This window comes from Rhinolophus sinicus, linkage group LG02, assembly GCF_036562045.2.
Source record: "Rhinolophus sinicus isolate RSC01 linkage group LG02, ASM3656204v1, whole genome shotgun sequence".
NCBI lineage: Eukaryota > Metazoa > Chordata > Mammalia > Chiroptera > Rhinolophidae > Rhinolophus > Rhinolophus sinicus.
The window spans coordinates 160,111,965-160,127,909 of NC_133752.1; the positions used below are offsets into that span (position 1 = coordinate 160,111,965).

General features: G+C 38.0%; 1 protein-coding gene across 4 annotated transcripts in view; it reads left to right on the forward strand.

Moving 5' to 3' along the window:
• Positions 1-15,945, forward strand: part of DENND5B (DENN domain containing 5B) — a 152,761-nt gene that overhangs the window by 103,384 nt on the left and 33,432 nt on the right. For 2 of the 4 annotated variants that reach the window (XM_019736890.2, XM_019736899.2), the window contains 6 exons: positions 2,826-2,976; positions 8,580-8,670; positions 9,476-9,586; positions 12,866-12,997; positions 14,232-14,384; positions 15,255-15,333. In XM_019736890.2, coding sequence (XP_019592449.1) covers positions 2,826-2,976; positions 8,580-8,670; positions 9,476-9,586; positions 12,866-12,997; positions 14,232-14,384; positions 15,255-15,333 — 717 coding nt within the window. The remainder of the gene's footprint in view (positions 1-2,825; positions 2,977-8,579; positions 8,671-9,475; positions 9,587-12,865; positions 12,998-14,231; positions 14,385-15,254; positions 15,334-15,945) is intronic. The other 2 variants (XM_019736908.2, XM_019736918.2) reach the window with 1 other exon arrangement.

Sequence of the window (15,945 nt, forward strand, 5' to 3'; positions counted from 1 at the left end):
AAGACATTTGAAAACAATTTTTCATCCGGAGAAAAAGGAAGCATGTGGAGTTTCTTTGCTCTGCCTCTGTTGCTTGCCTTTCCCACTTTATTTAAATAGACCAAAGTCACAGGAGTTCTGATGCTGTAGTTGCAGCATATTTAAGGAAAGTATGTGAACGATGCCTTCTGTGCAGGTCTCTGTCTGATAACTTGCTGGCACATCATCCTGTCATAGTCCCACTTGTGAGGGTAGATCCGTGGAGCCCTTCAGGAAGTGGCAATTACTTCTGTGTTTTTGGAAATTGAGGGAGTAGAATGAATGAAATTGTCTATGCCAGTTCTGAGAGTAATATGACTTTCAGTGCTTTAATAGCCATATGAATAGTATAATGCCTTGTTGAGCCAGTTTCACTCCTCCCTTCCTGACAGGATTTTTTTTAATGGAGCTAAGCACTGATTCCTTTGTGTGCTTCCGGAAAATCTTTTCAATTAAAATAGATTTTCTCTCAGCCTCTCAAAGAGTTTGCTCCCACTATGATGACAGAAATTATATAATACTCTTGAAAATGTACCATCCTAGATTTAACATAGATGAAAATGAGATTCGCTAAAGCAGTAGTCTCCTAGGAATTTAATTTATCAAAGACTTTTTTAAAAAGTTAACGGAGGCAGCTGGTTGTGACTGTCAGTCCCTCCAAGAGGGTGCAGTTATTTCTTTTATCAGGTCAAATTGTCTACCTCCAGCACCAACAACAATGAAAGCTATAGAGGTTGGGATTTTGTTGTCAACATTGCATTTTTATTGTGTAATTGTTTTTGTCATTTGTTGTTTTCCTTTTGTTTTGAGTCTAACTGAAAAGAATTTTGATTTGCAGATGACTATTTAGGGAGAGGCTACCTGCTGTTGACAGTGTGGCACCAGAACCTCATGAAGTTGATAGTAATGCAGTTTCTTTTTCTTTGCCAATCACAGAAAATACATTTTGGCACAAACCCTTGAAAGTATAACAGGCCCGTGACCTCTCAAAGCAGGCATTTAATGATTTCTGAATAATCAGTATTCACTTGTGATATAATCACTGAAAAGTAACATTGCATTCTTTATGTTTATGCAATCTTAAATGTAAACCCGAGAGTAATTCACTGTGAATTATGATTTTTGCTTTTAAAAAGCTTCCTAACTAAAGGAGAATAACTCAATGTCAGGTGAATTTCTCTGTCATGTTAAATCCAACGGAAAAACTTAAGCTATTTTTCCTTTTTTCCTTTCATGAGGACAGAGGCACTCATTGGCAGAGATGGAATTTTGTAGTATTTCATGGAACAAAATTGGCAGGAACTTCAGAAAATTCCATGCCATAAATCTAAGCATTATTTTGCCCAAACCATCTGTTAATTGTGTTTTATAAACATTAGGAAGCACTGAGAGTAGAGATAGGATTGTGGAGAGCCGAGGGGCATTGTTGAAAATTAAATGTCACTTCATATTAAAACATGTCATCCTTTTGCCTAGCACACAACATATGGATTATGTTTCAAGAGAAGTTACAAGTTACACATTAAAAATAAAATGAAATTCATAAAGTTTTGTATAAATTTCATGTGGGTTATGGAGAAAATTTAGGGAAGTTTACAGTCGATATTTAACATTTTGAAGTTTAAGTTGTAGAGGGTAATAATGACTTCCACAAAGCTTCCCTTAATATTATCAGACACAAGCAACTGGCGTGGAAGCATCGAACTCATGTAAGATGGTATTAAGCATGTCCTTTTGACAAGAGTAGAGTGTGTCACGGACAGACCCCTCCCCACCCAAGGAAGAATTTGTTTAGACTTTGTGTGAGAAATAACTAACAGTACTCAATCTGCTGGTGTAGACGAGGCAAAATAAACTGATTCTATGAGGCATTTATAAAAATACTTTTTTACTTCTCTTAAATCCCAAGATTAGCGGTTCCCACAGTGTGTTCTATTTATCACACAGCCACAATCACTGCTTATTCTCCTGTTCTAGTAATGTCTAGGCAAAGGGTTGAAGACATAGTCTTGATTCTCAACTATTACATTTCCTCTAGTAAATTCAGTTGATAAAAACAGTTAACATCAGATTTCTTACCAGAGACATAATTCACTATTTCTTGGGTTTTTGAGACATCCTCCTAACTTTAAGTGTTTAAAAATAGAAATGATGAGTAATTCCTATCTTTAGCTTTGCCCTATTTTATTCTTCTAAAGGTCAATTTCTTATCTCTGGGCGTTTTCTAAATGCCTGCTTATTTTCCCTTTTGATCTAATAAACACTTCTAAATGACTGCTACTAATGAGAATGTGATTGTTGGTAAAAGTAATAAACGTCACACAGTTCCTTGTTTTTACAAATGGAGAACCACGAATATTTAATGGATCTTTAATGGATGTATAATGGATCTTATACAAAGTAGTGTAAGACTCTGTGCTTGCTTTTCCCTTGCCTTGTCTTTCAGTTCAAGGAAAATATTTTATTTGCCATCATTTTCTTTAACGTTGTGCTTAGAACCATATTTTCATGAAGAATATTGAATTTCCCACTTAACGGAAACGGCCAGTACTGAATTATAGATTTTTCAACCCCACTGCCCTGCTTTTGACAAAGGTAGAAATATCAAGAAAATTAGTCATCCAGTATTTACTTAAAATTAACCCTTTTATACTTAAATTATACTGATTTCTGAAGAGCTTTTGTAACAGCCTATTTCAGAGTGTCAGAAAGATTGAGTTCCTTGTTGATGCATGAGTGGAAGAAGCATTATTTTTTAAGGCTTAGCCAATGAAATGTCTCTAATTTGTTACAAATTTAACTTACAGCTCAGTCTATTGAACAGCGGCTGATGAAAATGGATCACACTGCAATCCACCCACATCTACTCGATATGAAAATTGGTCAAGGCAAATATGAGCAAGGGTTCTTTCCAAAGTTACAGTCCGATGTCTTGGCAACAGGACCAACTAATAACAAGTAAGCACGTTCTTTACTTGAGTTGTTGGTTGAAAAATGAGTGAAGGGTGCAGTAATGCTTAACCATTAAACATGAATCCGATTATTTTATTCAAAGGCCAAATTAATCCATTTGAAATATGGGTTGACACTCTGAATATCTGACTTTTAATTCCATCATGTAAAAAAAAAAAAAAAAAAAAAAAGACAAAGATTAGAGATTTTTTTTCTTTTTTAGGTAATGTGCCCTTGGGAATAGTTTCACTTTAAATGACTGTTTCCATATAATGCTAATACTGTCTAATAGAATTAGAAAAGTTATTCTTCATTATCTGTATTATTTTACTATCTGTATTAGTTTCCTAGTAACAAAGTACTACAAACTCAGTGACTTAAGCCAACAGAAGCTTATTCTCTAACAGTCTGGAAGCTGGAAATCCGAAACCAAGGTATTGTCAGGGCAGTGCTTCCCCTGAAACCTCCAGGAGAGGATCCTTCCTTGCCTCTTCCAACTTCTGGTAGCCCCAGGCATTCCTTGGCTTCTAGTAGCATAACTCCAGTCTCTGTCTTCATCTTCACGTGGCTGTCATCTCTCTGTGTCTGTGTCAAAATTTCCCTTCTGATAAGGACACCGATCGTGTTGAATTAGGGCCCACTCTAATGACCTTATCTTAACTCACTTACATCTGCAAAGACCTTATTTCTAAATAAGGTCCCATTCACAGGTATCAGAGTTTAAACTTTAACCTGTCTTTTTGGGAGACAGAGTTCAACTCATAACACCATGTTTGCACTTTTAAAAGTATCTTGTGCAAAAATTACAAAACAACCCAAAATAAAGATAAACCCTATCATTCTTTATGGGAGATAATTCCATTCAGAAAATACCTGAATATGGTTAGAATTAAAAACAGTTATTTGAGTTTAGGGGAGTTCTTGATTTTAGGTGGATAGTAGTGTTTTATTAACAAATGAGTAATAAAGAAGGATTTTACAAGAAAGGAGACAAAGGAGGGTATTAATGGGGAATATGATAAGTTGGAAAGAAAGAGCTTTGAATAGGAAATGAACAGTTCTGGAATTTAGTTCATGCTTCACCACTAACCAGCTTAGGAACCTTGGACAAGTTGGAATTACTTGCCTGTCTTCTCATCTGAAAATACTCTAACATTCTTAGCATCCATGATCTTATTAAAGAGAATCAGAGAAGAAAAGGGGAAAGAAGCCAGGTCATAGCAAAGAAATGGGATAGAAGACTGAAGTGAAGACTAGGTACACAAAATGGAAGTGGCGTTGAGCCACCTGAATTTTCAGAAGGCAAGTATAGAGTTAGTGAGGGTGGTAAAAAAGAGGTGGAATTATGCCTTTTGATCTAAGTAGCCCAAAGTAAATAAGTAAGTAATATGAAGGTTCTTGAAAGATGGCCAAAGAGTATGATAGTTCTCCCTTTCAGATAATCTGCTGAACTATAAGTTGCAGAGGTTTTGGTACTTAACTCTCTATTTCCCAGAATGCTTTTAATAAAGCAGTGATGAAAATTTCCAAATTTTGTAACTGAGATCTGTAAAGGGTGGAGATTTATAATGATAAATACTACACTCTGAAAGGAAAAGAAAAAGCAGTATCCACAGTTAATTTGCAGGGTTTTAGCCTCCACTGAAGAGCTGTCCTTGCTTTGATAAACACTGAACTTAAAAATTGTTAATTGATGTTGACTGTTGTGGGGTTCAAACTTTCCAGGTCATGGTACTAGATACAATGTCCAATTTTTCAGAAGTGGATGAGTTTCTATCATAACAGATTAGTCATCAGTTTATTCTTTTTTTCCCCCTCATTTTGTAAAATATCCTAATTGTTTTAATCACTTTGATACAGGTAGATTATTAATTTAATAATTTTATTTCCGTTTTGATAGCATTAGATGGCTCATTCATTCATCTGGCAAATATTTATGGAACCCCTACTACCGGTATATGTGAGGTACTGTCCTGTTCACTGGAAGTCTAGCAATGAGCAAAACAAAAATCCCTGCTTTCAAGTAGGAGGAAACAAGCAATAAAGAAACTTAATATGTAAAATAAGTAACCTGTTAGTGATAAGATTTGTGATGAAAAATTAAACAGGGAAGGGAAGTAGGGAGTGCTCAGGTGGGAAGATTTCAATTTTAAAATCTTACTGCCATATTTTCTTGCTTTTAACCTTATATATAATCTCAGGATTTCCCATGTCCACACAGAGCCCCAAGCATTACGTTTTCAGGTAGATTGTAGTCTGAAAGGAAAAAGATCGCAGAACTAATTGCAGGGTAGAGATTTATAACCAGGCCTGTGTAAATGGTTGATTAACTGTTAGAATTTAATATGCTGCTTACAAGGCAAAAGCAAATAAGTGATCTTTAGTGATTCAGCAGATGTGATTATCTTTAGTAAAATTATGCTTAGTAAATGAGGTTTCATAATGCAAAGAATAAATTAATTACCTAACAAGACCAGGAATGTGTGGACTTCATAGCAATTTTCTTAAGCAGGTGCTCGTTTCCCTGTTTTGAAAATAAAATGAAATAGGGCATTTTGTCCCACAGAGTGTACAGTGAGATGCTAGTTATATTAGGTAAGTAACATTTATCCTTTTCTTTACCTGACTAAGCCTTTTCCACTTTTGCCTGCCAAGGGAAATGTTCTTGCCTTTATATTCATCTACTCCTTCCCTTTATTGTATAAATTCGTTAGCTGACATTTATATTCTGTTTCAGATTTTTATTATTTACTTAAACCACCCTACCCAGTACCCCTAATTTTTTAAATCCTTAAACAAATTTTACTACCTTACACTGACTTTTCTTTCTACAGGGCTATTTCTAAGGCCTCCAGGTCAAAAATCTTTACCCAGGTCTTTATACATTTTTGTTGTTGTTGTTGTTACTTATATTTTACTCTTCCCCTTTATTTATTATGTAAGTTTATCAGCTGGTGTTTATATTCTGCTTCAGAGTTGTTAAAGAACAAAAATATTAATGACTCTTGTTGAAGATGATAAGACAGACTTGATTCAAGGGAATTCCATGGTGATAAGTGTAGGGACCACCGCAATGGGGTTTTGCAGTGGGGAAGAGAGATTGGACTTAACTCTAAATACAGCATGGGCAAGTAGAAATGTATAGCCAAGGAGCAGAGTGGAGGTCAGTGGATGGAAAATTACCAAGAGGGAACATTAGGGGTAAAGGGGGATTCTGACTAAACTGACCTAACAGGATTCTTGCTGAAGGCAGGTCAGAGTGCTTAGGCATCACCTGGGGGATGGGGAAGGATGAGGAACCAGATCAGGTAACAGTGATCATCTGAGGATGGGGGTTCCTTCTAAACTGACTTAGCAGGATTCTTGCTAAAACTGGATTTTACAAGGAAGTGCACAAATGGGCCTAGGAGAAGGTTCAGGAGCCTGATTAAAGTTTGGTCAAGCAAAAAAATCTTTGTCAGTGTCTTAATGTTCTTTTCCTGGATCTTCTTTTTCAGTTTCCCCAATTTCCTTTGTATCCTTTTTACAGTCTTACATTGATCCTTTGCTTTAGGGGCATTTCCAAGGACTCCACTTCAAAGATCTATCACTACATCTTTGCACATTTTTTTCCTGATATAAATCTGTTCCCTTTTTTTTTCACTACTTTAAGAGCGGACATCTTCCTTGCTACCATTTTTATCATAATTATTCAGTGTTCCTCTAGCAGACTGAAAGTAGATGATTCAGAAGCTTAAAACCAAAGGCATGCATAAATTATTTAAAAAGAAAGGAAGCAGCATTCTCATTTTAAACTTTTGTAAATTGAGTACTTTATTAATAAAAAAAATTTTAATAATAGTAATGCAGTACATGTGTGACTATTCCTGAATGGCAAAAATACAAATTCATTTTATAAACTGTGTATAACTCTATGCTGTCAAGGATATATACTCAAAAGTAAATAATAGTGTGATGAATACATAGTTAAGACCAGGGAAATTTTAAAAAATAGTTTGATATAAAAATGTTCATTTGAAAATTTAGAGTATTGAAAAGTGATAAGGGTACATTTTAAAACCACCCATAAGGCCATCACCATGAGATGCTAACATTTAGTGTTATGTTTTTCCAGTGCATGGATCCTGGTATGTGTGCACACATATGTGCATGTTCATACTTTTTTTTTTCAAAATTAGAATATTGTTTATACTCTAATTTTCATTCATTATTATATCAGGAGCACTCTCCCATATTATTAATATTTCTGGAAACTTGATTTTATAATGACTATATGATATTTCATTGTATAGCACCCCCTACTGTTAAACATTTTAGGTTGTTTTGTGCTCATTTACTTAATTCTAAGTAACTGTTGGCTGTAAAATCTGCTATTAACTCAAAAGCTTTTGGGAAAAATTGTGCATTCAGCATGCTTTTGGAGTGGAAGATACATCCTAATTTCAGGAACATTTAAAAGTCAAAACGTGCGTCTTGGAATGAAGGAAACAGAATTTGTTACTGCTTACATTCTGTGATGAACCTCTGTACACTTAAATGTTAGACTGCATCTCTGATTATTTATTTAAAGTGTTTTTATAGAAGGGGCAGGTGATGTACTAGACTCTGCCAGTAAAATGGCTGACAGACATGATACAAGCCCTTCAGGAGTATATAGTAGAGACGATTTTATAGAAAATAGGGATAAGAATAACACACTGTGATAGGTACTACAATTGGGGAGTACAAGAGGGGCATCTAATTTACATTTGGAGTAATCATAGAACATATTCTGTGTGCCATCTAAGCTATCTGAAGATGAACAGAAGTTGGGAGAAAACTTCATGGAGAAAGGTGAAAGAGCTTATCCCATTGGAACAATTGAGGTAGTTGAAAATAGTTGGAGTTTTAAGGTAAGAGTGATCAGTAGTACTGAACGTAGCAGAGAGGTTTGAGTAAGCTGATAATTGATGAATAATAGCCATTGCATATGGCAAGTAGGGATATCGATGGCTTCAGTCAAGCGCGTTTTCATGAGAAGAAGCTGATTTGAGATGAACTAAAGATCTAAAAGTAAATAAGTAGAGACCTTACATCTAAACTTTTCTCTTTAAGCATTTTTACATGAGAAGAGTGAAGAAAGAGATTTAAACATAATTATAGAGGGGAGAGAGGAGTGAAAGATACGGAATAGTCTTTGAGGGGGTTGGGGGAGAGTTGATAAAGGGCAGGTAAAGTGGTTCGTGGGTAGTCGTGAGTGAAATCAAGAACGAGTCTACATGAATAGGAGAATAGGGAAGTGAGAGGATAGTATTTGGCCAAGGTTTGGGGCTCTGTTGGACAGGTAAGATGGAAAGCAGAGGATCATTTCAGAGATACTATGCAGTTTTTAACCTCAGTTTTTAAAAAGTATTGATTGTGGTGATGAATATACGAAACACCATTGAATTACATGCTTCAAATGGGTGATTGTATGGTACTTAAATTATATCTCAATAAAGCTGTTTGAGAAACAGAAAAATAAGTATTGTTAATCTTTTGTTTTAAACAGTTCATTCTTTCTGTTTTAAAGGTAAGTGGCCCCATTTTTTTGGTTTGGTTGTTTTCACCGACTCCTCCTGTTGTTTCAGTCGCTGGGTGAGTCGGAGTGCCACGCAGCGCAGGAAAGAGCGCCTTCGCCAGCACTCTGAGCACGTGGGGCTGGACAACGACTTGAGGGAGGTATGTGGGCTGCCTTCCTGGGGGACCGATAGCTCCAGGCTCTCGGCCCAGCTGGTGTCACTGTGTAGGTTCTTTCCCATTCTTTGTATAAAACAGTTCAGTTACATTTTAAAATAGTAATCCTTTTGTACTGACTTATTGCAGAAAAGACCTTTGTTCCCATTTTTTTGTAATTTCAGTACATCTAAAATAAGGCTGTAAAACAAGTCTCTCTCTGTACCACAAGTACAAAGCTAAGTTTAAGGAACATTTTTGGTCAGTATATCTCCGGTAGGGAAAAGCAATTTCTTGAAGTGTAGACATTTCTAAGTTTCAAGCGTAATTTAAACTTAGTGAGTAAAGATGGATTTGCCTGTGCTTTGTCCTTGGCTTGCTGACACCATTTTAAAAGTTTGTTTTTAATTATTTTAAAAATAAGATCCTATGCTTTGTTTGTACTACTTGAAAATAAAGCCATAATTACATATTTGAATGATATTAAATAAGTTGATTACTTCTTGTGCTCAAAAGAAAAATCAGGAGATCTGTTAATTATTTTCTAAACTCAAATCTGTAGAAATAAAGCGGAAAACATCATTCCAAATATATATTGCTTTTAGTTGATGTGTTCACATGTTTATGATTTTAAACATTTTCTTAAGAACTGAAGAGTCATCTCTCTCGTGCTTTTCTTTGTGCTGTATTTTCTTCTCTCCCATTTTTTTTGCTGTGACTTTATCATATGCATGCTTGTTTTGCTTGTCTCTTTCTCCCATATCCTTTTCTTTTTTGCTTTTCTGCCATTGGCACGTCTCCATCCTCTTAGCCTTCGGGGGAACTTTTGGTCTGTCAGAACTCCATGGTATTCTGGGAGTGGGATCAGGGTCCACCTCCTCCTGCACGACCTCCCAAAAAGTCCTTCTCTGAGTGCTGCCTGGTATGTTCTTTGCCTGAAAGTACTTTGCAGATGTTCCCGAATCTTGTCTTTGGTGTTCCTTGAATTATCCACATGTGTGAGTGCACACAGATTTAGAATGCCTCACATCACCTTGTGACGTGACCTCTCAGCCTCTCCATTTGGCTGTCCACTTCCTCTTGTGTTTGGTACCTTTTTGTGGTGGTGTGTGCTAACACGAGTAATTCTGTCCTGTTGGCAGGTAAAACTGATTATTCGCATTCCTAATCAGTGGGATTGGGGGTAGGGAGAGTGGAGCAGATTTAGCAAATTATTTTTCTTCTAAAGGGAAACATATTACATATTTAAACTCTCCTTTGTTTAAGCATTTTGCTGAAGTGATTCATTTTCAGTCAGCTTTTCTTTGGCTAGGATTTATCTCCACAGCATTTTAATTTACTCTTTCTGGTGTATGTTTTACGTGATCAGAAAATCAGGTCATCACTATAGAATCTTAGTGCTAAGGGGAACACGTGAGGTCATCTTGTTCAACTTGACATAATTTAACTGAAGTCCAAGACACTTGTCCAAAGTTAAATGGACACACAAAGGCATCGCTGGGCATACAGCACAGGACGTCTGACCTCCAGGCCCGTACTCTTCCCAGGAACCCTGCATACCAGCCGGCACGAAACAGCTCCTCACCTGAGGGCAAGAGTAACTTAGGACTATTGGTTGTAATTTTTTCCCATTATGACACACTAGCATAAATTTACTTAACTTTATAATGATCTTCTCTTCCCAAGCTCCGTGCCAGTTAGAGGAACAAGATATTTCTTAGAAAATTTAGGGAGAACCTGTACTAAAGAACAGTTAGTTCAGTGTTTATTGTCTAATAGGATGTATTTTCATAGGTAGTTCCTAGTGGTTTGTTATTTTTGTCTTTGACAAAAGTGAAGAAGAGCATGGTAGAAATCTCAGAAGAAATCTGAGGTGACTTCCCTCTGCAGTGAAATGGACTTTATTATTAAAACATTCCTTGTGAAATGTTTCTCTTTCTGCTCCATTTTCACCTTAAAATACACCTTTTCCTCCAGCTGCATTTTAAAGAAAATCACGTATTTCTCATCACTTATTTATTATAAAGGCACTGCTCTGTCTTTGCAGTACACAGAGGCAGCCTGGCGTGCTGTAAGTAAGGGCCTTTGCCATCTTCTGTACCCTTTCGTTCCTGCCCGTGGAGGGTTGCTTGTTTCAGGGCTCCAGCAGTGATGCCAGACCCTGTGGAGCTTACTGTTAGCTAACAACCATCCCCGTACCATGGGTATAGTGATGGGTGCTCGGTAAATAGTCACTCAAAGGACAGCCCCGTTCTTGCTTGTTTTCACTTATAAAATAGAGCATACATTTTAAACAGCGCTTAATTTTTAACAGACTTTTAAAAATCTAATTATTCATATATTTCTGGAAAAAAGAATGCCAGAGGCTTCTTCCTACCCTCCTACCTGGTAGTGTTCTTCAGTCCTTTCCTTCCAGCCGGCATTTCTTCCTAAGCCAATTTTGATACGTAATTTTTCTTTAGAATTGAGTCTTGCGGTGATTCTCTCTGTAATTGCGCAAGTCCTAGAGGCGGATTAAGACTGGGGGAGAAACGGAGTCTTTTAACATTCACCAGTTGACATTTGTTTTTACCAACCTTTTATCTCTGATTTGTAATGTTCCAAATAACTAGTACAACCTGAAATAATAGGAAATGCAGTTATTATAATTCTCTTCTAGGATCCCTGCCTTATACCTCAGGTTTGTTTTTCTGAAGCTTTTCATTTCCTGCTTTTATTTATTTGAAAACTAACCTTCAGGGTGTATTGTTACACTTAGTTTCCCTAGCGGTAATAGTTGTCTCTTATTCTCAATTTTCCCTGTTTCTTTGACCTTCTAAAAAAGATTTAAAGCAGAAGGAAGTATATACAAGTGTTAAGGGGACTAAATGCTTGTAGAGTTCATTTGATTTTTAAATTTGTCCTTAAAATGATAGCACTGGAAAGGAAACAGATTATTTTATTGATGCAGCCTTTTGTCAGGAGGGTTGGGAAGTAGCAGCTAAACTAACCTGCTGAATCCCTAATCAATGGGGTTTTTAAACAATTTGTACCAGATTTAGTGGATTCTTTTTCTTTCAAAGGGAAATATACAAACTCCTTTATATTTAAAGAATGCAAAGGATTTTGCACATCTTCACTTACAATTTCAAATTTCCCCTTAAGATAGTGAGATGGATTTCACATATGTGTCTGTGGGAGGATGCATTGGCTTGCAATCTCTCTCTCTCCCCCCAACAAACTGCTAGTATTACTATATAATTTAGAGTAGTTATTCTCTAAATACGGTGCTAAGATACTTGGACTTTTTGGGAATTCTGCCCGATGGTCCTGATACAAACATAAGGTATCTGGATGAGCTTTTGCAGATGGCATAGAAAGAGATAGCAGGTGTCCTATGCTAATCACATGTAGAGATTTTTTATTTTTTCCCTAAAAATTCGCTAACCAAAGCTCAAGAGCAGTGGACTGGATTTCTGTGGTACTCTCTGAGCCATCACTGTCTCTGAAAGTGGTACGATGTTTCCACTTTCTCTTGATTGTGGAAGAAGACAAGGGAGGGATATAGGAAACATGTCACAGAAAACAAAAGACCTCCTGCATTTGGAGCACATGATGCTTTTCAGAGGGATCTCATAGCCTTTCTCATGAGGGAGGCGGGTGCATTTTATGCCCATTTTACGAATAAGCAAATATGCCTGAGGTCATAAAATTAGTTGCACCTGGATTCTAGAGCTCCTCATTGTACCGTTTTGACTTGATTAGAACACAGGGCTGATTTAGAGAGCTAGAAGTACGATAAGTCTCTTAATCTGTGGGGAGAGGCGGAGTGACGGAAACCAGTGTCTGAGGTTCACTGGGCTCCTGCACAACCTTGGGTTTGTAATCCAGACACTCAGATGTTTTCACCCAACCATGACCCTGACTAATCACAACGTTGGGTATTCCCAGTAAAAAGACTAAACTAGATGAACTGCCATCTCATTCTGAATGAGTTTTAACCTGATGGGATTTCTGTCGCTGTTGTTTTCACAGGGGTTAACAGTTGGCGGAGGGGGATACGAATGTCCTCTGCCTTTTGGCACTAAAATTTGAGTTGCTGTTGCACGTATACACTTACGACCTTTTTGCATCTTGTTGTTCCTGCCTTTGTTTGTCTAAGGTTAAGTAGGTCAGAAGAATATCTGATGTTTATGCATTAAAAATACTCTTTAATTTTTAGAAATATATGCAAGAGGCACGAAGTTTAGGAAAAAACCTGAGGCAACCCAAATTGTCAGACCTGTCTCCTGCTGTGATTGCGCAAACCAACTGGAAATTTGTAGAAGGCTTATTAAAAGAATGTAGAATGAAGGTACGTATTACTCACTGCTGCAAGGAGGCAGTATCCATTCACGTGTGAGGCTAAGATGAGCAGTCAACCCCCGTTTGAGCCTATAGCTTCCCTAGGAAAAATCTTATACTGGGACCTCAACCTCCTGTGCTTTCTACTGAGGTCATGAACCTCCATGGGTTCTCCATTGATCACAGAATCAGTGACAGGGACACCGGCACAGTTTTTCTCACCTTTTCAGCCATTGCTGTTTTCCTCTCCAACATGAATGGATATTAAGCTCGTCAGAGGTTGTGTTGGAGATGCTGTCATCTTATGCGAAAGGCAACACATTTTTTCTGTGTGTATGTGCCCCTGTGTAGAACCTTATCCATGCCTATACTTGTGTGTATATATACCCATAAGGAAGAAAACTTTAGCTGTGTTGTAAGCTACTGTATATTACACACTAGTCGCCTCTGTGATATCTGTGTTTATTAGAGGTAGCAATACAAGTTGACAAAACTCAACATCATTTTAGGCAATAATTTCATTCATTTATTTGACAGTCATTCCTTCAGGACCTTCTCTGTGTATTCAATGAAGGCACTATTTTCAAAGCGTCAGCAGACAGTGCTGAATCAGCCAGACAAGGTCCCTGCCTAAAAGAACTAGATTGTCTCTCTTTACATTTTATAAGAGCAGCTAAGACAGCTGAAGATTAACTCACTTGAAACTGATTTCGATTTATTCTCCATTTTCTGGTGCATACTCATGAACAGAGAAGAGATAAAAGAGGAAAAGCAGAAGGAAAAAAAAAGAGGCCTGGTTTACTCGCAAATTAGAATTCTGAAAAAAATTTAGAGCTGCTGCTTTGTATTGTGCAGTCAAAACTAAGTGCAGGAATCTTGAGTATGCTAAGAGGTGAGGCAGTAGGTTGCTAGCTGGGGCAGGATGGTGTTTCAGGTTCTGACAGTACATTTCTAGGTCTGATGTAATTCCTCAGTGTTACTGAAGTTAGTAATCTGAAAATTGTCGTACATAAACACCTACATGGGGATACTTTAAAATAGTATTGTAATCTCTCTTTAGTGACCCTCTGTATACATCATATTAGTCCAGTTAGTTAACCACAGAGATTAAGAAACTTTTCCCAAGGTGAATAAAACTCTGCAGTTAGAAAAATGAAGGGAAGCCAGGTCTCCTGATCCCGTAAAGGCTGCTTGGGTTTTGGCTTCACTGCTGAGACACTTGTGACCACACATGATGTTTGCAGACAAAACGCATGTTGGTGGAGAAGATGGGCCACGAAGCCGTGGAACTGGGCCATGGAGAAGCAAACATAACTGGCTTGGAGGAGAACACCTTGATCGCCAGCCTCTGTGACCTGCTGGAAAGGATATGGAGCCACGGCTTGCAAGTCAAGCAGGTAACGGTCTCTGGAGGCCCTGGTGACGTGGCCGCTTAGGGGCCCTGTTAGGAAATGTAACAAGAAAAGGGTATCATAAAAATTAAAGGATTTGTTCCTTTGTCAGAGGATGACTAGAAATGTGCCACAGGCGTTTTAATTCCAGAAAAAGAAAATATCCATGATTAGGAGGCGGTTGGGGCTCTTCCCTGTTAAACAGGACAGGACGAAACAGCACATTCACTGCAGAGGCGTATTCCCTGTAAATTCCATTAAGGATCTGCTTTCGTCAGTGTCCAGGACAAAAATCTCAGAATATACAGTTCTTTACCATTTTATCTAGTTACTCAGGGTGGAAAAATTCAAATGGTTTCTTTGCTTTTGTCCCTGTAGTCTCCCTTTCTGTTTTTTGTTTTGTTTTGTTTTGTTTTTCTGTTGTGTGAATATTTCTTCTTCCCCTTTTCTCTTTCTCCTCTTGCCCCAGTTTCTTCACTCATTGCCATTCCATATATTCAAATATATTTTGCATATGGATGTATACACATACATGTGTATGCATGTGCTGCTAGAGCCTTTTACTTCCGTGGTTACTAGTGTGGCTAATATAGGCAGCCCTAATTGCCTACAGCTAGGTAACCAAGCTGAAATCAGAAATCTCTGTGCCTGCACTTGTGGCCTCATGCTTAGTGGCTGCCCTTCCCCAGGCTCAGTCTCCAGTCTTCTCAGGGAGGCAAAGGGTGATGCCCAGAATGTTACACAGCTAGGAATGGATGAGCTTGAGTCTCCAAACTTCCGAATGGCCATTTCAGTGGGAATGGTTTTGATGAGAAATTAGTTTTGGATGAATTATTTCTTATAAAAGGAAAATTGTTATGTGTCTTGTACTTTCAGGGGAAGTCTGCTTTGTGGTCACATTTAATTCAGTTTCAGGACAGAGAAGAGAAACAAGAGCACCTTGCAGAATCGCCAGGTGAGACTTCATTGATTCCAGTGTTTCTGCAGAAGTGGCAGCGTTGGACCATGTGAAGAATCAATACTGTATGGCTTTGTCTCTACCTCTCTCTCTCTCAAGCTGGAACTTACCCCACCTTGTCAGTAGAGAGATAAAGTTTAAGGAGCAATATTGTTTACAGCTGTGAGATCTGGGAAGACTCACTTGATCTTTCTGATCTTCAGCTTCCGCATCCACAAGATAGGAACAATAGTGTTAGCTAGGCCAAGACTGTAATGTCGATCAAGTAAGATAACGTGCATTATAAAGGATCATACAAGCACAGCAGGTCTTTGAATAACGTCGTTTCGGTCAATGTTGCTTTGTTATGACGTTGATGAGAAGAAAAATCGATTTCCAACCGGGGCCACTGTCTGTGTGGAGTATTCTCCGGGGACTCCAGTTTCTTCCCACATCCCAGAGATGTGCATGTGAAGTGAATTGGCGTGTCTCCACTGTCCCCGCCTGAGTGAGTGTGGGTGTGGGTGTGAGTACACCGTGTGATGGGAGGGTGGCCCTGTCCAGGGTTGGTTCCTGCCTGGCCCCCTGAGCTGCTGGGATAGGCTCCAGCCACCTGGACCCTGAACTGGA